The following is a 21,402-nucleotide window of genomic DNA, read 5'->3' on the forward strand; positions in this document are numbered from 1 at the left end:
AATATCTAATTACAAATGAAAAGTCATACCTTTGGGGTTGAAGGGCCCACCTTCAAACGTATGATCATAACAGATGGGCGAGGGACCACATGGCTGGCTCAGGTGGCAGAGATAATGGCACGTCGAGCTATCTGGCAGCTATAAGGGGTTGTTGTTTGCCGACTGAGAAGGATCTGGGAGAAAAAAAATTCTCCTATGGATACTACCCACAGGTGGTGGGTAATAGGCCCTATGCAACCTTAATGTGGAATACCTTTGCACTTGCTACTACCTCTCCGGAATTGGAAAACTTCCTCTGGACTCACTGTCTTTTCCCCTCTCTATGTTTACGTCTCCTCTCTAGCTCAAACTCTTTTGAATGAATGTTGCTCTCTAGAAAATCAAACTGCCAAGGGAAACTCGCCCACCCAGTATGTGTTCTCCATCTATCCCATCAACCTCCTCTTATAATCTCTATTTGAGACTTCAACAACCAATATTAAAACTTAATCGATGGTTGAAATCATCTCCAAGTCGATCCGCGTGAGTTTTTAGAGAATTCTCACCTTTCTCAATTAATTCCTATTAATTAACCAGTTTTCCTAAGTTAGACTTAGGAAAAATTTAAATGATGGTCAATTAATTTAATTGAGCTATCTCTGGGTGGAATTTCCAAAAATAATTTTTGGGTTTTGGAGAACTCATGTGTTTTAGCTTCTCCACAAAGTTTGAGATTAGAACACCATCTGATGCTACAAAAACTAACACTCTTCATTTCCTTTTCTTGTTTTGAACAACAAATGCAGAGGGCTCTCCTTCTTCATGTTTTTGAATCCTCCCTCTAGAGATCATCCTGGATTCATCTTGAGTACATTTGCCAACCAACTCATCAAATGTCGGAAATTTGTCACTGTTTCTTATAGTAGTATACTAGTAATGAAGGTTTCCCTAATAGGGGGAAGACCTCGAAGAGTGACCAACACTAGCTCTTTATCAGATATAGAGTCACCAATAGTTTTCAATTGATCCCTTAATTGGGATATCCTCATAACATAGGATTGCACAACTTCCACCTTATTCATCTTGACGTCGTTGAGTTGATTCTTCAAGGAAGGGATGTGATCAAATTGTTGACCTCATATGTCCCAACTAGCTTATCAAAGATATCCTTAAACTTCTTCAATTTTCCAACTTAAGTAAGCAAATGATCTTTCAAAGAATCAATAAGAATTTTCTTGGCATTGGGCTCACCATTCCTATATTTGGACATGGTAGCAGCAAGAGCATTTTCAGTGGCTCGGGTACTTTTCCTTCCACATATTCCAAAACATCATTGTCATCCAGTATGACTTCCATCCTGATCTTCCAAGCAGCAAAATTTGATGAGTCACCCTATTTCTTTGTATCCTTGAAGTAAAAGGTAGACATCTTAACCGAGTCAAATAGGCTCCTTTAGCTTCTTCCAAAGATGATTGCTCTTGTCTCTTGATTCCTTGGGCTTGTCTTCTGTAATGTCCCACTTAAATCTTATCATGCAAATTTTATTAATGTTTACATTACCTGAAAATATTGAGAAACATTGGTGAATACCTTCATTTTGGAAACCATAAATTTATTTACTAATATAACATTCATTATTTCTATTTAATTACTAGGGAGAAGACATGGTCCTCTCCATTTAATTACATCTCAGATTCCCAATGTACTCTCACATTTACTAGGGAGAAGACATGGTCCTCTCCATTTAATTACATTTCACATTCCCAAATGTACTCTCACATTTACTAGGGAGAATACATGGTCCTCTCCATTTAAATACATCTCACATTCCCAAATGTACTCTCACATTTACTTGGGAGAAGACATGGTCCTCTCCATCTAATTATCAATATATATATTCATCTCACATTCTCAAATGTACTCTCAGATTTACTTGGGAGAAGACATGGTCCTCTCCCATTAATTTCCCAATTTTATATTCATATCACATTTCCAAATGTACTCCCAGATTTACTTGGGAGAAGAGAAGTCAACTGTAAGGATGGAGGAGAAGTTAATGACATTAATGAGAGGTGGTTGAGGTGGAGAAGAGAGGGAGGGTATAAAAAGGGAAGGAGGAAGGGAGAAAAGGGCATGTGGGGTCTTGCTTTGATTTTGGGGTTGGCTGTGATTTTAGGATTGCTGTGATTTTGGAGACCTAAGGAACTTATGGAGGTTTCTTGGGTTAGTTGAGAGGAGGGAAATATTGTTTATCTTGGTCTGGATTATTCATTTTGGACACACTACATCTGGTTGGACTTGGGCTCGGAGGGCTAGGGAATCTGTGGAGGTTTCCTGGGCTAGGAATTATTCCCTAGTCCGCTGGGAGGTAAATCCAATCGGTAGTCGAGAAGAGCGTTTCAGCAGGAGCAACAGCGCAAGGACATCTCTAGCCACTGGTACAGGTATTCCTCTATGCATAGGTTACTCATATAAATTATTGAAATGAAATGTTCACTATAAGTTGTGAGGATTAGAATGTAAATGGTAAATTTTCATTGTTTAAATGTCTTGTAAGAAAGTAAATTATTGCCTCTTATTGTATTTAATTTCCAGAGAAAATAGATCTATTAGAAGCATAGTTTTAAAATTCGGCCGTTTCGAAACCGAAACGGCCGAGTTGATCCGTTTCGTTGCCCTCAGGAGTGACTCGGTAGAAGAAACGGCTCGTTTGGCCGAGTCAGCCATGACTCGGCCAACTCGGCCGTTTCCATATTGACTCGGCCGAGTCACAAACAGCGGCCCGTAACCCCAGTAAAACAACGATTTAACAATTTTTTAATGATTTTTTAAGGTGTTTGCTGATTGGTTTGGACTCCAATGTGTTTTATGAATTAGTTAAATGTTATTTGGGGTCCATTTCCCCCTCCCAAACCCTATTTAACACACTCAAATGCTCTGTACTATTGATATGCTATTCAAATTTCATGGTAATGTTAAATTCTTAAAGTAAAAGTGACATTCTACTTAATCTTCATTTTCATCATTTTACTTAAATTTTTAACATTACCATGAAATGACTCAGGATGTTTGAGAGTGGTTTCGGCCTCATTGGATTTCATATGGAGAAAGTAGAATTTTAGATTTCATTCAAAATCCAGCAGACTTATCAGTTTTTCAGGATTTCAGGATTGGAGGATTGCAATGTTTCCATTGAATTTTGTCATGTATTAGGGTATGGAACTCGTATTTAATCAAGAGCACCAATCCCTCTATGTACCTTGATGTTAGTGACATTGGTTGTCGAACTCCACTAGGATTCGCTCCCAAACCAGGAGCTTCTGAAAATGTCCCTCCCGCTCCCGTTTTCGTTCTCGCTCCCCACTTTTGCTCCTACTCCCAAGTAACACTGAGCCAGATGATGTTGGCAACTCTAGCAGTAGCCACTGGCTAGTAGTACTGGTCACATACTTTTGTTGTAGAGGCCATTTATAGCGTCCTTGGTTATGTGTTTTTGTTTTGATCTCTATATCATCATCGTGTATGTATTGGACAATGCACTGGGTGCCATTTTGATATAATGGATATATTCATGAGCCTACTTTGATCATATGTTGTCTTCTATCTATATTCTAATGTTGTATGTTTGGAAACATGAATGAAAATCTTTAAAATTATGTGTTTTTATAAAAAATAAATATTTAATGTATTTTTTACAACGACCGAGTCATTGAAATTGAGCCAGCCGAGTCGAGTCGAGTCGGAGTCGGAGTCGGAGTTGACCCTTGGCCGAGTCGGAGTCGAAGTCGGAGTTTTAATACTATGGTTAGAAGACCCTAGGATAGGTATTTACATCTTCACCTTAGCTCTGATACCATGTTAATTTTCCACTGTTATATGCTTAGAACAATCACTTAGCCCAATCTTTTTTTCAATTAGCAATCTAATTTAATCTTCCAATGATAAATAGCAATTGTAGATAGAATAGTAAATGCATTGTACAGTAGAAGACAATCAAGAGCGATAACAAGAGACACAAGATTTGGTCAAAGAACAGGGAAAAACAACACAAGGGAGAAAACCCTTTCAAATTCTTCTTTTATTAGATTGTCATCAAATGTTCAGTAGAGAGATTACAGTGTTCCAATTCATCAATCAAGAGTCAAAGTCAAACCTTTGACTAACCAACAAAACCAACCAATTAATATCCAAAAGATGAGCCCAGTAGTCAAATCTAGTGAACAAGTCAAATCTGAAATTTTGGTCAAAGTCAACAATAGTTGTAGTGGTCCCAAATGGTCAATAGTCAATGGACCTCCAAAAGAGCTCAGTCAATAGTCAAGACTCAAAAGTGATGCCTTGAATGCTGGTCAAAGTGTAGTCAAAATAATTCTCCAAATTCGATCAAAGTCAAAGTCGAAGTTTGTAACTTGAAACCCTAGTTGTAGATCTGTAGTCAACCAAGGTCAAAGTACCCAGAAAATTTTGTCCTCCTTGCCAAAGAATTCAGCCTCCAAAACAGATGCAAAATCTCAAGTCAAACCAATCCCAGACTCCAAAAAGTCAATGTTGGTCCAAGATAGAGTTTGGCCCAATCAGAAATCTTCTCTTTCCTCCTCTCACTATGAAAGAGACACGCAATTTTCAGAAGATGTCAAACCTCCAAGAGAAGAAGACGAAGTGCGATGATGATGTCAAAATTAGGTGACATTGAGGTGTATTTATATGCTCCTTTGGAGACCCAATTTGTCCTTTAGGCCAACTTGTACTTTTGTGGACTTGTGGGTTTTCCATTAAAAATTAATATTTTTCCTTGACCAAATTAAATTCTTCCAAGGGCAAAGAGGGTCTTCTTTGGATGAGGAAGGCTGTCCAAAGGAGGGAATTTGTCCTTGAGCTGCCAAATTAACACTCTCTTTCTCTAATCAATTTTGATGGAATGCATGCATCATTATGACAAATCCTGCTCCTATTTTGCCACCTAAAAGACCCCCACACCAGTTGATCAACTTCAACCACCTATAACTACATCACGCCTTCATTGTTTGGAAAAATTTCAACATGGCATGTCATCTCCTCATCAATCTGAGCATTTTGGAACCAAGTTGACTTTTTGACTTATACACCACTTGCATTAGGAAATGTGAACTGCCTCTAGAAATGTGGAATTGTTGATTTTGTGAGAATGCCATGTTGAAAATCATTTGAGGAATACAGTGCCAAGCCCAAAGTCAGATATAGACTCAATGACCCATAACCATGCAGTAAGACAGGTGTACCTTGATGCAGGTTGTACTGGCCCATACACCAATGATGACCCTTACATAAGCAAGGCTCCTCTAAACATGAGTCATCCAGAGATACATTCAAAACCGCTCAATCCAATACAAAACAAAGAAACCAAGGGCTTAGCTCAAAAGGAAAGGCCATGGTGGACCATTAGAAAGTCTAGGATACCTAAATACAAGGACGTACATGGTTTTTACAAGGTTATTGACTAATGACCTTGGCTTACAATCATGATAAATGCAATGTGAAAGTATATGTAACCCCGCTGACATGAGGCGTAACAGGTAGAATTCATGGTTAGACTTACCACTTGAACGGTAGTTTAAGTGGTAAAAGAGACCTATATATTTAACAGTTACATTACATTAAGTGGCTGCTAGTATTAGAAAGGCAACATCACTTTAAGTTTAAAGTTTTACTAGTGTAGCTATATCTCATTTAGTGCATCTTCTGTGAGGCAAGTACGCATTATATTTATTATTTTAGTTGTACTATTCTTTTATGTCTGCTATTAATTTTTTTTCAGCCTAGGGAAGCTTTTGGTACTCCTTCTGAATTGTCCATATGTTTTTGGCAGTCACATTGGCTGTTTCAGGTCATCTGTGGACATTAACATGACTTCTGACTTTCTTTCTGCTTCTTTATTTTTGATAACTTTTTGGCAGTATTATCATAATATTGTAGAGGTATTTGAGCTTTGAAAATCTTCTCTATATTCTTAATGATTCTTCTGCTACCTGTAACTAACATTACTTCTTATGCATACATTATTTAACTATCTCTTATGTTTAGTTAAATGCATCCTAAACAGGTGGAACTGTGACTAAAGTTGGCAACATTAGAGAATATCTTATTTTCATCTCTTATATATATATATACATGCTCAAATGTGTTTGATATTAAATTTGTTGTTCATGATTCCAATGCACAGATGAAGTCATTCACAAACAGGGTTGTTCCAAAGATTTCAATGGATGAGCTCATACTTAGTAGTGCTATACGCAAGCGTCTGGAATCCATCATAAGCTTTGAAAAGGCAAGAGCAGTTCTCCTTGGACAATGGGGTTTCCAGCAGGAACAGCTTGGTACTGCATGCTTTTTCTGGGGTTCTCATGGAACTGGCAAGTCTGCTGCTGCAGAGGTAAATGATCAACCTTTGCCTATTTCCCAATTAATGTCTTTATATTAGTTTTTCAATTCATTAGGAAAGCTATTTTTTGCAGGTCTCCTTTGGGGAAATGATGTTGTCATTTTATATGTATTTTAATTTTTAAGAGCTTGCTTTACAATTTTGTTGGAGTCTTTGTTATTTCATTAAGTTGCAGTAAAGTTCCTCGGAATTCTGATTCACTGTGGCACAAAACTGGAGGGATGGAAACAAAAGAGAGGAATCTTACTAGTCTCAGGAAACCATAGAAGTGGAAAATGAACAATGCAAAATCCTTCAAGCTTTATATGGAAGAATAGGAGCAGAAGGCATAGCAATGTGCATATCTTACATAATTAGTGATGAAATTCCTCACATGCTACAGGATGATACTTTGAATATATGTCTTACATTTATTAGTTAGCTGTGTTAGCCCATAATCTTATGTGATGCTATCTTGTCCTATATCAATCTCCCCATCTAGCATCTTTTACCACAATCTGGAATTGTGATTAGAATCCAAGCATGTAATATCTGGAATTGATTAATCTGAAGTTAGAATCAATTGGTTGGCACTTGGCAGTTGCCTCCACTCATTTTGGACAGGTAACCTTTAAAGGATATAAAGAGTCCCTGTTGCCTCAAAATCTAGCAGGCCTTGTGAGAGGATTCACAAGGCAAAGGCCATACCTTATTGTAACAATGAGGTAGATTGCCGTTGTCACCTCAACAATCTTCCTCCTACTCTTTAGTGGAATTTCACCGGAAGGGAGGCTTCCTAGTGATCACCTCAGAGAATATTCTATGTTATAAGGTTCAAGATGACGAATAGATAAACTAGATGAAAACACTCTTTAATGGACAAAGGCTTTGTTGGTCACACTTTGTCAACAGTCCAAGGAAGCAGAGTACAAAGATGTGAAGACAATTTTTCAAAGCCATCAACCAACACTATTATATCATTGCAAACCCAATTTCTGCGAGTTATATTGTAAATGATGCTAGTATGACTGTTTAAATATGTAACAACACCTAGGTAAGCCTCTGATTTTGGCAATGAATTTCAATTTAGGAAATTTTTTTAACCTCACCGAATTATGTGTGTTTTTAAACATGGACAATCGACAGAGTTTTTCTTCCAACTTAAACCCGAAATGTAGGGTGGAATTCCTTGACGAAGTCTTAGGTGAGTCCTAGTGTTATATCGAGTCTTTGTAAAAGTGTGTTTGGGAATAATTTAAGCACATTTAGCTAAATTATTTTATTACAAACATACTTGGTCTATCCTGTTGAAAAGTGTAAATAGGTTCGATCTTCATAATGACATGTAAATATGATTTTATGTAATGAGATGTAAATAAGAAAAATGAAATTATTTTATTGACTTGCTTCATGGGTTTCATGAGCAAGGATTTTGTTTTTAAGTCAAGACTCCCATTGAGAGTCTTTAGGATTTATTTGTCATCTAGTCATAAAATGTAAGAGTCATTGTCATGTAATGAAGTCGTGTTACACTTTGTTGTCTATGTAAAAGTATCCTCCAAGAACTTGTCACCCAACCTCTTCAAGTCGGCCTACAACGATGAAGGAATATGCTAGAACAAGTTGGCCTAAAGACCCAGTGAAGACATGTATAAATAGCCTAACTCGGCCTCATTTGTAGACATACAATTCAGACAAGCAATTTGATATGATTTCAGCTAGAGAAGTGCGAAAACAAGGCAGAAAGAAAGGTACGAAGATAGGACTAGAAAGAAGTCCGAAGAAGAGGCAAAAGGATGGTGTGATGAAAGAGAAGTTTCTTCTGGGCATACGAAGAGGATTCTTCTGGGTATGCGAAGTAGAATTCTTCTGGGATTTGCAAATTAGGGTTTCCTCTAGGATAGCAAAGGAAGGAATCTTATGGGGCAGTAAAGGAAAGATTCTTCTGGGTAATCAAGGTAGAGACCAAGTTTCTCTATAGAAGACCTAGAGACTGAGATTCTCTAGGGAAGTTGTGAAGGTGTAGTGGAAAAGGATAGAGACCGAGTTTCTCTAGAAGGAGCCAAAAATGAGCAGTTCTAGATCAAGAAGAAAGGAAAAGGAAGGAAGAGGCAGAGCATCAAGGTTGGTGACAAGGTTCTTGAGAGGATACTAGAGTCAAGGGTCTATGTCAAGGTCTTGGTACTTATCAATTGAAGATCTAGAAGAAGAATTTTGATCGAGTTTTCCTCTCAAGAGGTGAGAGGTTTTGGCCCTGGCTGAAGAAGCCTACATACTATGTCACTTGTCTTTTATGCATATTGGTAATTGTCTTGATGAAAGAACACATTAATAAGCTAACGAATAAAAGACTATAAGATTAAGAAGTAAAAGTGCATCACAAGCAATTATCAAGAAGAGAAATTGTTAACTCTGAAAGCCCTAGATTTCTCAACATATACTAGATCATATTGTGTTGCAAAATTGGGTAAATTGTACAAGTCTAAATGTGTTTTCCCCTTTCAAGGATTGATATTGTAATAATTTGATGTAAAAAATATTTTGGTGCATGGTCCTTCATATTTAGATACCGTGGCTAAAATATTTGAGGGTGGAAAAATTATTAATCCCCTCTATTGTTAATTAATTATTTTTTTTGGCTAAATTGAATAAAAATCTTAAGCCAGAAAATTAATTAATTTTGAGTAAAAAATAATTATAGAGAAATTAATTTCTCTCCAAGTGGAAAATAATAAAAAGTTCATAGGTAAAAAAAAAGAGGTCCCCCACCAAGGCAAAAGTGGATATTTTAAGAAAATTTGAGCCGTTGGACCTTGGTGGTTAAGTCAAAGTCAAATTTTTGAGGAAATTAATCCAAAATATTTATTTTTGGATTAATTAAAAGTGGGTTTTAAGAAAAATTCGATTTTTTCCTCAAAATTAAAAATTTGATGGTGGAGATTAAAAGATGATAAAGTTATTTTCAACGGTCGAGATTATTTTGACAAGGATCAAGCCAAGTAGTCGTTATTTTCAGCTTGTAGGGGTCTATGTATATAAAGAAGTCATTTTGCTTCTATTGGATATCTTTGGATGATGTAATTCTTGAATGCTGGTATTGAGCTACTACTTATTGGGAACATTTGATATCATAATCAGGGTTGCGGGGGAGTGGCCCTCCCCCCTCGGACCCGCTCTCGAAGCACACTCTGCATAGTTTTAAACACTGACCTGCATGAACTGGAAATTGGTCAAACTAGCAAATTCATTAGGAAACCGATTCGAACTGGGCAAAAAATTTGGTTTAAGGGCCAACTTCTCAAAAAAACACATAAACCGGACCAAACTGACCGATTTAGGACGAAACCGGTCGGTTTATGGTCAAACCAGTTGGTTCCATCCTAAACTGACCGATTCATTTCCAAGGTCACGACGGACCCACACAATGTCTTTTTGGAAGCTTTCTAGGTGTTTTGGAGGGAAACCAAGGGTTGTTTGAGTTTCCCTCCAAAAACACCCTCTCCAACCCTTTAGAAGGAGCTCACCCCCCTCATTTTCGGAATGCCAGATGATTACACAATCCTCCATTCTTTCTTCCAAACTGAAGACAAGACTGTCGTGTCTAACTCTCCCTCTTAACCAGGGATGAGTTCCAAGTTTCTCTTTACACAGAAACTTACTCATGTTCCTTTACTCATAGGAACCTTCTAGATCTCCCTCTTAAACAGGGGCTCTATCATCAGTACTTTATAGGGTCTTCTAGTTGATTGATGATCCAAGGCCTCGATGTCATTAATTTCTTCATATGTAGGGTTCATCCATCCATCACTTTCCTCCATAATGTCATTCCTTCTTACCCGAAAAGTATCCTCCTTGGCTTTACATCTGGGGCTTCACTCCATAGGGTCATCTATCTTCACTTTTCCTACAACGGTGATTGCTCTAGATCACAAGGTATATAGTTGTGACATCCTTCATAACTCTCCTTACCTTGGCCCTGCACACATACCGAGACTTTCTCCAAGAGGTTAGAAACCAAAAGCAAATCACATATTAGCTTTTTTTTTGGTGATGGCCTTTTCTAGTGACATATTCTTGTAGGTATCAACACCTTGCATACATGTTGACATATCTCCCAAAGATATCTGTTGTCAAGGGTCTTCATCTTTTCAGACTTCCATCAGAATCTTCATATCTTTCAGGGAGATTTCCTAGTCAAATCTTCCTGATCCTTTGGATTTTGATTGCCTTCATCATGGTTGCATATTTCACGATCTCTTCCGTCCTCACACCTTCCATTCCAAGGAGCTTTCATTCAACATTTATTAATTGTAGTCAGCCACCTCATACATCATATGAGGACATATTATGTTGATTTCATCTAGTGTGACATAAGCCTTCTTGCATCCTTTCAGAGGAGGAGATTCTTTTTCTCTTGATCATGTTTGATCCATGTTACCTACAACCATATGACATGACATTACAATATTAAACACAAGCATACATACCTCATTTTACCTTTAGGTAATCTAGGCTCCTTCCAACAGCTTCCTTGATTGAAAAGATATTCAATCCCTTGATATGCTTCATTTCTCATGTCATTAGACCTTCATCTCATGAATTCCATAAGTTGGATTTCTTGATGAAACACTTGCTGCCTTCCTAGATTAGTGGATCCTCCGTTGAGGTTTCTATCAGAGAATCTTGAGGATCTTGCATGTCTCCATCTGGCAAATGTTTTCCCTTTTGACTTCTTGTCCTTTCCTTTGATATCCAATGAGATTCCCAAGAACTATATCCTTCATGTTTGACTACCATGGATTTTGTCCTTCATGATTCCCATGGTGATATTACGAGCTCTTGTTTCCATGATGCCAAGATGCATCATGTCATCATGATCATATCTGCAGAAGCTTTGGAGCTTGTGATAGGACCCTTTTGTGAGGGACACATCTCAGTCATAGTAGACTGCTACTCCCTTTTTCCTTGGCCCTTTTCTTCAGCTTCCTCCATCCTTCCGACGATATGAGCTTCTTTTCATAGCATTGAATCTTAGCTATACTATTCTGTCTTGAAAACTTCCATTGCCTTTTTGCACATGTTTAAGTCTTTTTAACCTTCAACACTTTTGTCCTTCTTCCATCTTGCAGAGATATCACAAGTTGTTGCACGAGGAAACTTCCATGTCTGAAGGACACTTGCCATAGATGATTATTTTATTATCATCTTTCTCAAGTCTCCCGATGTTAATTTTAGGTATGTTCTATGCTTAGAGCAATTTATTTCAATTTTCACAGTTAGCTCAATATCTTTTCCAGATTAGCAATCACATCAGCTTTAAAGTAAACTGCAGATAGAACATAAACATAAATCGCAGAAGACAAGCCAAGACAAGAGGACACAAGATGTGGCGCTAGCCAGGGACAAACCCCAATGTGGGGAAACCCTTGATCTATTCTTATATGTTCTTCAATAGTTCAGCAGAGAGAGAGAGATAGTACGTTTACTACAAAAGTCAACACTTTGACTTATCTAGATAAGAGCAGAGATCATCTCTAAGAAGATTATACATGAGATTAGTTGAAGACATGCTGCTTCAACTGATTCTCAAAGGTGACTCCTTCAACTATCGTTGTGCTACATTTCATCATCACGCTGCACCTCACCGTGTTGCACCATGCTCCACCCATCATCACTATGCTGCATCTCATGATGCTTCACTAATCATGATTGTACCTATCACTGTACTACATTATGTGCCATTCCTACACCATGTTGCCATACTAACCTATGTGCTGGCTGCACCTTGCTTGTTTGTTGTCCCTTGCTTGCTTGTTGTCCCTAGCATGCTTGTTGTCCTTAGCATGCTTGCTATTGCATGCTAGTTGTCCCTTGCATGCTAGCTATACCAATCAGTGTTTTAAAAACCAGCCGGTCTGAACCGGCTTAAAAACCCAGTTTACCTCTTGATTTCGCCTTTTTTTTTCCCTAACTGGCCGGTTTAGGATGAAACCAATTGGATTGTGGTCAAATCGGTTGGTTTTGTCCTAAACCGGCCGGTTTATTGCTAGGGCAAATATAACCCCCACAGAATGCATTTTCGTCTGTTTTGAGGGAAATTTGGGGTTGTTTTCCTCCAAAAATAGTCCCTCCAAGAAAACCATGCCTACCCTCTCATTTTCCTGACACATCTAACCCCTAACAATGTTGGCAATTACTGGTAATGTTAAATTCTTAAAGTAATCCTTTTACTTAAATTTTTAACATTACCATGAAATGACTCAGGATGTTTGAGGTGGTTTCAACCTCATTGGATTTCATATGGAGAAACTAGAATTTTCGATTTCACTCAAAATTCAATAAACTTAATGGTTTTCAAGATTTCATGGTTTGGGGGTTTGCAATGTTTCCATTTGATTCTATCATGCATGGGGGTATGAGATTAGCATTTCATCAAGAGCATGAAGCCCTTTAAGAACCTTGGTCGTGGTGACATTGATTGTTGAACTTTGTTGTTGTTGGTGGTACTGATTGTTGAACTCCTCTACCATGGCCTTAACAAGAACGCACCCTTAACTCAAAGGAAAACAACTGGTTAGGCATGCTAATCTTTTTCTACCACATTATAAGGTTGAGGAGATGAACCCTTTACTCAAACCAAAATCATTGGTTAGGCATGTTAAACATTTTCAATTTCTATCATGTTATAAGGTTGAGCAATCCAAGTCTGAAGACTTTGAGCTAGTTTGTAATATCCCGTTTCAGAGATATTTCCCAAACCCCAACAAAACTCCAACCAGATACGTATAAATGATGTAATAACCGGGAATAAAAATAACAATGGTGCAACATATAATAATATAAACATGAAATATAAGCAGATACTCAAGAAATGCTAAGCCATTTTATTATACTGAGTAATAGAATGAGTACAGGAGGTGATCAGAAAGATGGCACCTCGACTTGCACAAGGCAAGTGAAGAAATACGCTCAGAATAGCAAAGGAATGGTTTTTCTCTGAACTGCGTCCAAGCTGCTGGAGAACTATCGTGTTGTTGCTGCTGCTAGAAAGCAAATGAGGATTTGGGGCTGTTCCCCTCCTCAGAAAAAGCTGAAACTCTGGAATTAGACTCTACTCAAGAAACCCAGAAAAACCCAGAAAGCTTTTCTGAAATGGCCAACCCCTGAAAATCGCTCCCTTAAGGACCCATGCAGTCCCTCAAGGCTATGCATTGCCACTGAATGAAACCCACCAAAACTCTGCTTGAAACTCAGCGAAAATCCTCCAATGTGGAAGGGCTGATCCCCAGCTCAATCCCCCAGCACAAATCCCTTTGCAAACCTCAATCCAGAACTCTTGCCAAAAAGAACTGTGTCATCCCTCTCAAGACTGTGCAGTCATCCCAGATGCTCAATCCTCCTGCCAAAATGATGATGAAACTACTGCAAAATACTGATGGAAATACCTTGCCAGAGTAGGCACTCATAGTCCCCCGGGGCTAAGGGTGAGATCTCCGAACGAAGACACTCAATGCACTAAACAGTGCTGCAGACTAGCTAAACAGTCAGCGTGCTCTAAGTCGAAGTGACTAGCTCAAATGCACATAATCAAATGCCAAAATGAGGAGGCTCCTCTCTCCTTTATAGCCTTTGCCTCTCTCAATCCTAAGGCTCACCTACTCCAGCGCAGTCCCTCTCTTGCCACGCATTTCTTCTCTACTGCATAGTCCCTCCAAGTGTCTGCGTGGGCTCTGTTGTCGCACAGATTGTCACGACAACGCTTAGACCGGGGGCTATCACCCTGATCCCCAATCTCTCCGTTTAAGCCGTCTCCCGAGGCTAAGGGGGGTAGACCCTATGGGATGAATGAAGACCAACTGTGGACCAGTTGGGTTGGGAGACATAGCGAGGCAATACCAGTACTTGATTGATTTTAGGAGTTAATGTACCAGTGCCTTATGGAGATAATGATTAAATGATTATTTATTAAATGTTGCAGAAGTATAAACCATGTAAAAAAATCAGTTATCATCGAATATCCCAAGAGATACAAGCTATTCAATAAACTCAAGCTTTAATAATAATCCAGCAATTAAATTTTAAAAGATTAAATGCTTTAAACAACCATACAATTGAAATGCTAACCAATTACCACTTTCATATAGCTAACTTTAGATAAACATTTAAGCACATTTAACTATAGAGAAGTGGAACAAAAGGCACCAAAAATGAATTTTTCATTAGCCTTTTTCAAAAATTTATTAATATATATATATATATATATTTTAATATAAAATTTTAAGTCTAAAAATAAACAAAGCTAAAATCTAATTTAAATTAAAAATAACTTAAAGACTAACCCTTTTAAACTTTTTAAATTTTTATGAAAGTTTTTATTTTTCATGAATGAAATAAAAAATAAAACAAAACTATTCTAAGCAGAAACTAAACTAAACTAAATCCTAAAAGAACTTTTTTACTTTTTTATGATTTAAAAAAAAGAAGAAAAAAACAAAAAAAAAACACAAAAACCAAATCGAAAATTTTAATTTATTATTATTTTTTTGATTTATTTTAAAACCAAGAATAAAACAAACTAAACTAAATTAAAAATAAAGATTAAACTAAACTAAGCCAAAAATAAAACTTAACTCTAAAAATCAAATATTTAGACTAATCTAAATCTAAAGCTAACACCTTATCAACTGTTTTATTTTTAAATTCTAGACTAGAGAAAAAAAAAGTAAAAAAATATTTAAGTCTAAAACTAAGATCTAACTTAATAAAATCAAAATCTAATCTAATTAGCAAAATCAAAAAATCTAAATTAAAATCTAACTAAAAGAACTAGATTGTTCTCCTGTGAGGCCTGGATTGATGTGTTCTCCATGGCAATTGTAGCAGGATTTATGTGTTCTCCTGTGAGGCCTGGATTGATTTGTTCTCCATGGCAATTGTAGCAGGATTGATGTGTTCTCCTGTGAGGACAGGATTGATTAGTTCTCCTGTCGAGGCATCCTACCCATGCAGTCTGGGACTCATGGGAAGTACCTCTCATCTGATCAATGAGCAGGGAAATGAAGTTAGGGACCATAGTAGTACCGATGGACACATCGTTGTAACTACCGTACTCCCTACGCTAGGATGACCTCCATTGATCTGGGATCAATGATACTGGTCTGGGACCAGTGGTAGGAGTTGTACATACTATGACGCTGACTTCGGGTCGGTTGAGACTGGTCTGGGATCAGTGGTACATACTCTGAGACTAACTTTGAGTCAGTGGAGGATGATATTGGTCTGGGACCATTGGAGTTGTAATCACTATGACGCTGACTTTGGGTTGGTTGAGACTGGTCTGGGACCAGTGGTACATACTCTGAGACTGACTTTGAGTCAGTATGATACATCCTCGATCATTTCTTCTTCTTCATAATTCGGACAAAAGCAGAGCAGAACAGAACAATGCAAGAGCAGAGCAGAACAGAGCAAAACAGTACAGATCAGTGCAGGCAGAACAAGACAAAGCAGAACAGGCAGAATAGAGCAGAGCAGGGCAAGGGTCAGGCTGTACAAGGCAGTGCATTTGATGGATGAATAGTAACGACCGATAGACAGATTGCATATGAAGTTCTCCATGGTTGAGAGGGAGTGTTAAAATTGGCAACCAGGGCAAAACTTCATGTGGGTCATCTTATTCATGGCTATTGATATTTTTATTAGATTCCTCTCGTCGAGAGGTGTAGGATTGATATAAAGATCATCCAATTCCGATAAGTATTCATGGAGATATGAATTTATTTTGATTATGGAATTATTATCAAGCCGACCTACAACTCATGTAGGCTCAGAAGCCCAACAGTCGCATCTATTCACCCACCAACGTTGTGTATAAATATAAGAGGACTTTTCCTCATTTAGACTCACTCATCTCATCACATCTCTCTCTCTCTACTGCGTAGATATGAGTCTCTTCTCTACTGCGCTGAAATGGGTCTCTCTCTCTCACACATGTGAAGCCGGAAGCTGTTGAATTTGAAGCTGCAACTGCAGAAGCAAAGATTGACTTGCGTGGCCTAGAAGATCTCCTCTTTGGAACTGTGCTGTAGGTTCATCTGAATCTCCTCTAAAAGCCGCAACTTTTGGTGGTGGAATGAAGTCAATCCGACGAACGGTTTGCAAGATATCGACTGCCCTAGTTTGAAGCCGGAAACTGCTGAAACTGAAGCTGCAACTGCAGAAGCAAAGATTGACTTGCGTGGCCTAGAAGATCTCCTCTTTGGAACTGCGCTGTAGGTTCATCTGAACCTCCTTTGAAAGCCGCAACTTTTGGTGGTGGAATGAAGTCAATCCGACGAACGGTTTGCAAGATATCGTCTGCCCTAGTTTGATAATGAAGCCGCTAATGCTGATGCTACTGATCTAGGGTTTGCTACTGCTGATATGAATCAGATTTATTGTACTATTTCTCTCTGCTGAATTATTGAAGATAAAAGAAGATTTGATCAAAGGGTTTCCCCACACATTGTGGGGTTTGTCCCTGGCTAGCCGCCACATCTTGTGTCTCTTGTCTTGGCTTGTTTTCTGTCGATCGTTTAATGTTCTATCTGCACTTTACTTTATGTACATGTGATTGCTAATCGGTGGAATATAATAAGAAAAAGAAGTAAACTGTTATAAGCATAGAACATACCATAACTTAACAGCACATGATAGCAGCAGAGGTAGCTTTAGCATCAGGAGACTTCCAAACTGATATGGATGTCAGAATTTGGGTAGATCAGTTACTTACTTCCGGTAACTAAGTTGTAGTGCAGTAGTTAGCAGTGGCAGTGCTATGGGCGGCATGGGCAGCATGTTGAGAGGGAGCTACAGTACAGATGTAGTAGTGGCAGTGGCAGTGTTATGGGATGCAGTACATAGGATGTTAAGCAGTGTTCCACAGGGATGCGTCCCCCAGGGTCGGGTGCGTGCACACCTCGCACTCCACATACCTGGGATGGGGGGATGTTTGGGGAAACTTTTCCCCGCATCCCCCTTTTGGGAAGACGCAGGGAGACGCAAGGGGGACATTTCCCCAGTGTGGGGGATGCGACTCCCCAAAAAGGGGACTCCTGGGCATTCCCCCTCAAAATGGGCTATGCGTCCCCCCCTTAAATTTGCTTGTACACAATGATTTATGACAGGGAAAACCTAGTATTTGACCATATTTCCTTACTAATGCTATGCAATTCATGGTAATGTTAAATTCTTAAAGTAAAAGTGACATTCTCCTTTATCTTTCATTTTCATCCTTTTACTTAAATTTTTAATATTACCATGAAATGGCTTAGGATGTTTGAGAGTGGTTCCAACCTCATTGGATTTCATATGGAGAAAGTAGAATTTAGATCTCACTCAAAATCCAGCAGACTTGACAGTTTTTCAGGAATTCAGGATTTGATGGATTGCAATGTTTCCATTGCATTTTGTCACGTACAAGGGTATGGAATTAGTATTTAATCAAAAGCACCAAGCCCTCTGTGTATTTTAGAGTGACTTTTAGACTCATCACTCCACTGTTTTTGAGTTTTAGTTATATCAATTTACTATTCTAGACTTTAGATTTCAGTATCTATTATAGTCTATTTTATTACCAATTAGATTCTAGAATGATGAATGATGAATTTAAATTTTAAATCAATTTAGAATCTAGAGTGATGAATTTAATTTTTAAATCAATGTAGATTCTAGAATGGTGAATAATGAATAATGAATATGGATCAGAGTATTTCAATATTGAATCTCGTGGTTTATGGATGAATCATGAATGTATTAGTAAGGATGATGAGTATGGATCAATGTGTTTCATTATTTAATTTAAATATGTACGTATTATTGTATTTATGCTTTCATTATAGAATATGAATTTGATATATATATATATATATATATATATATATATATATATAGATTAAAAAGGAAAAAAATTATATACCCCGACGTCCCCCCGTCACCCCTAAATTTCCCTAAAATTTGAGGATATTCCCACATGTCCCCTTTGTGCATCTCCCCGCACTTGCGTCTCCCCGTCCTGGAGTCTTGGTGGAACATTGATGTTAGGCAGAAGGCCAAGCATCAACACAGGTACTGGTGTGGAAGGATCAGTGTGATGGAGCATTACTAGAGCACATTCCTCGCTATGAGGGAGTGTTGATTTGTGGTAGCATCGGATGTGCTCTAGCCATGAAAATTGGTGGAAAGGCTAAAGCACATGCAATCTGCAAGACTCGGAAATGGTTTGGGGAAATTCCACCCGGTTAGAGAGATATTAAAATAATTAATATTTTTAATGGAGTTCCTAAGTCTAAACTTAGGAAAATTAAAATATTGGGTATTAATATAAAATTGGGTGAGAAGGTTCTAAGTGACATGGATCAAGCCAAATCTAATCTTAGACGGTGATTAGAGACTTAATTTTGACTGTTGAAGACTCAACAGGAAAAGTATAAGAGGAGGCTTGAGAGTCAGTTGGAGACACATTAAATTGATTAGTTAGTTCGATTTTTTTGGGGCGAAATTTGCTAAGAAAATCGAACAAGTGATCTGAGTTGCAGTTGAGGGGCAGTGAATACATAGTAGAGAGGCATAGTTGGTACTAGAGAGGTAGCGCAGAGCCCAGAGAGGTTGACGCAGAGGCAGTTGGAGGCTACGAAGAGGCAGCCAAGAGCTGTGCAGAGCCAGAGAGGCCAGCGTGTGAGACGCAGAGGGTCCACGGGCTGACGTAGAGGCTCTAGAAGCTCATGCAGAGGCTCCAGAAGATGACGCAGAGGCTAGCAGAGCTGATGCAGGGCCTAGAGGCAGTGCTGGGAGGATTTCGTGGGATAGACCGGCAACTGGTGAGCTAGATAGTGTGACGCAGAGCAGCAAAAGTTGCAATTGTTGCTATGGGATCATTCATCCGGTGATTTATCAGCCGGAATATATGTCTCCGAGTGAGAGGTACTACTGCCGAGGGCATTCTCTGTTGGGTGAGCCATTTCTGGCACCCTAATTGTATTCTGAAAACTGCATAATAATAAAACCCTCTAAATCGCTGCATTGATTTTCCCGCATTGGGTTTTTCCGGGGACATTGGTCCAAAAATAATGGTGTCACTTGTGTGCTTGTTTACTTTTAGTTGATGATCTGTAGATGTTGATACTGTACTTGTATTTATTTTCAGTATTTACATATTAAATAACTTGTTAAGTAATTGAACAAGTAGGAAGAAATAAATCAGATAGTACAGGAAGAATTTCTAATGGGTTAAAGTTAGAAATTCCAACAGGTCAATCGTCTGATCTCTTCCTGTCGAAGAGCTGCCCACATCTCCTCCCAAATGGGAAGAGAAGCCCTGCCCCAGATGCTTTGGACAAAGGTTTTCCAGTCTTTAGTGACTGCATTCAGGGTAGTCTTAAGTTCTTAACCATAAATTCAGCATCTAGTGTAGACCCTATAGAAGTTTGCTCATCATAGATCCTTTGCAACCTGAGAAGGAAGGGATCGATTTCTTCTCCCTTCTACATCTAAAATTGTCTCAGTTGACTCTCAAGCAACATCTTCCGCTTAACGGAAGTTCCCTCGTACAATGTGGTCAAGGCCTCCCACATCTCCCTTGTTGTGTCTTTCTCAGCAATATGTGGGATCACATGATCCTTGACCCCATCCAGGATCATGCACTTTGCTTTTGCCTGACCCTCCTCGTACTTCTTGAGAAGATTAGCATCAACCGAAACAACAACCGTCCTCAAGGCATAATCCTTCATGTGATTTTTATCCAAAACTGTCAAGATCCTAGCCTTTCAGATGACGAAGTTGGATGCTCCATCCAACCTGCCCTGATCCCTCAGTATGTTAACGACCATCTTTGCTCAAATGAATGTCGAATTGATTCTCTTCTCCCTCTTTCGTTGCTACCCTAGCAAAACTCGGATTTGGATATCTTTGGTGCTAGAAATTATCTAAGGAACAAGCTCCCTTTGAATCTCTATTTCCTTCACGAAAATCCTTCAGCGAACCACTGTCAAACCACCCGTCTCTAATCACTCTTTGTTGCTACTCAGTACTGGATCTAAATTTCTTGGCAAGAAATCTTCTGAGGAACTGATTCCCTCTACTTTGCTTCTACTCCACTAGTTATTGTTCTGCACCAACAGAATCAGCACCCCATCAGCAACTCCAGATGAAATTTGCGCTGCACCTCTAGCCACAGCAACCGGAAAAACAAGACTCAACAGTCTCTGTGCTAGCCCAGGAACCACTGCACTGCCCTCTGCAGCAACAACGTCACCCAATCAGGCTGACGCAGGCTCTGCGTGAGCCTCCCTTGGTGATAGTGTCACCCCTCCTCTGCACTCTTGGCCTGAAACTGCACTGTCTCTCGGGACAGTTGTCTTCACACACAAATTTTAATCTGTCCTTTCACTGATGGCTTCAGTCCTCCTTGATCTGCAAGTGCTTCGATACCATGTGAAAATTTCTGAATCTATCAAATCAGAAATCCTACTACAGTAAACTGATTTGCATTACCTACTTGTGTTCTTCATTTTAACAAGTTATTTTCAGAAATATTCAGAAAAATATTAATTCAAATATACTGCAGCCTATCCCAATATACAGATCAAGTACTAAAAAATAAATGAGACAATCACACAAAGGACACTTATTTTTGGACTAAACGTCCCCGGAAAAACCCAATGTGGGAGAACTGCTGCAACAGATATGAGGGTTTTATTATTAAGCAGATTTCTAAATACAACTAGGGTGCCAAATCTGGCTCACCCAACAGAGAATAAACCCGACAGAAGTACCTCTATCCGGAGATAGATATTTTGGTGGATCCAACAACTGGATGAAGAAACCCCACAGGTGACTGCGTTATCCCTAGTGCTGTGCAATGATGGTTGCTCCCAACTTTCCGCTGGAACTGTGACACCTCCTCTAGGAGTTGCATCACCTTCCCAGCTCAGAAATCGATCTGTTGAATTGATGCCCAATCTACCTCACAGAAACCCTAGCGCTGCCTC

General features: G+C 38.8%; 1 protein-coding gene across 2 annotated transcripts in view; it reads left to right on the top strand.

Moving 5' to 3' along the window:
• LOC149232873 (uncharacterized) overlaps positions 1–21,402 on the top strand; it is a 538,221-nt gene that overhangs the window by 315,198 nt on the left and 201,621 nt on the right. For both annotated transcript variants that reach the window (XR_016248192.1, XM_089379531.1), the window contains one exon: positions 6,179–6,388. Coding sequence is in view for 1 of the 2 variants with exons in the window: in XM_089379531.1 (XP_089235657.1) it covers positions 6,179–6,388 (210 nt within the window). In the remaining variant the exon portion in view is untranslated. The remainder of the gene's footprint in view (positions 1–6,178; positions 6,389–21,402) is intronic.

The sequence above is a fragment of the Pinus tabuliformis genome, chromosome J, assembly GCF_031772625.1.
Source record: "Pinus tabuliformis cultivar Carrire ecotype Pingquan chromosome J, CPIR1, whole genome shotgun sequence".
NCBI classification, from domain to species: Eukaryota; Viridiplantae; Streptophyta; class Pinopsida; order Pinales; family Pinaceae; genus Pinus; species Pinus tabuliformis.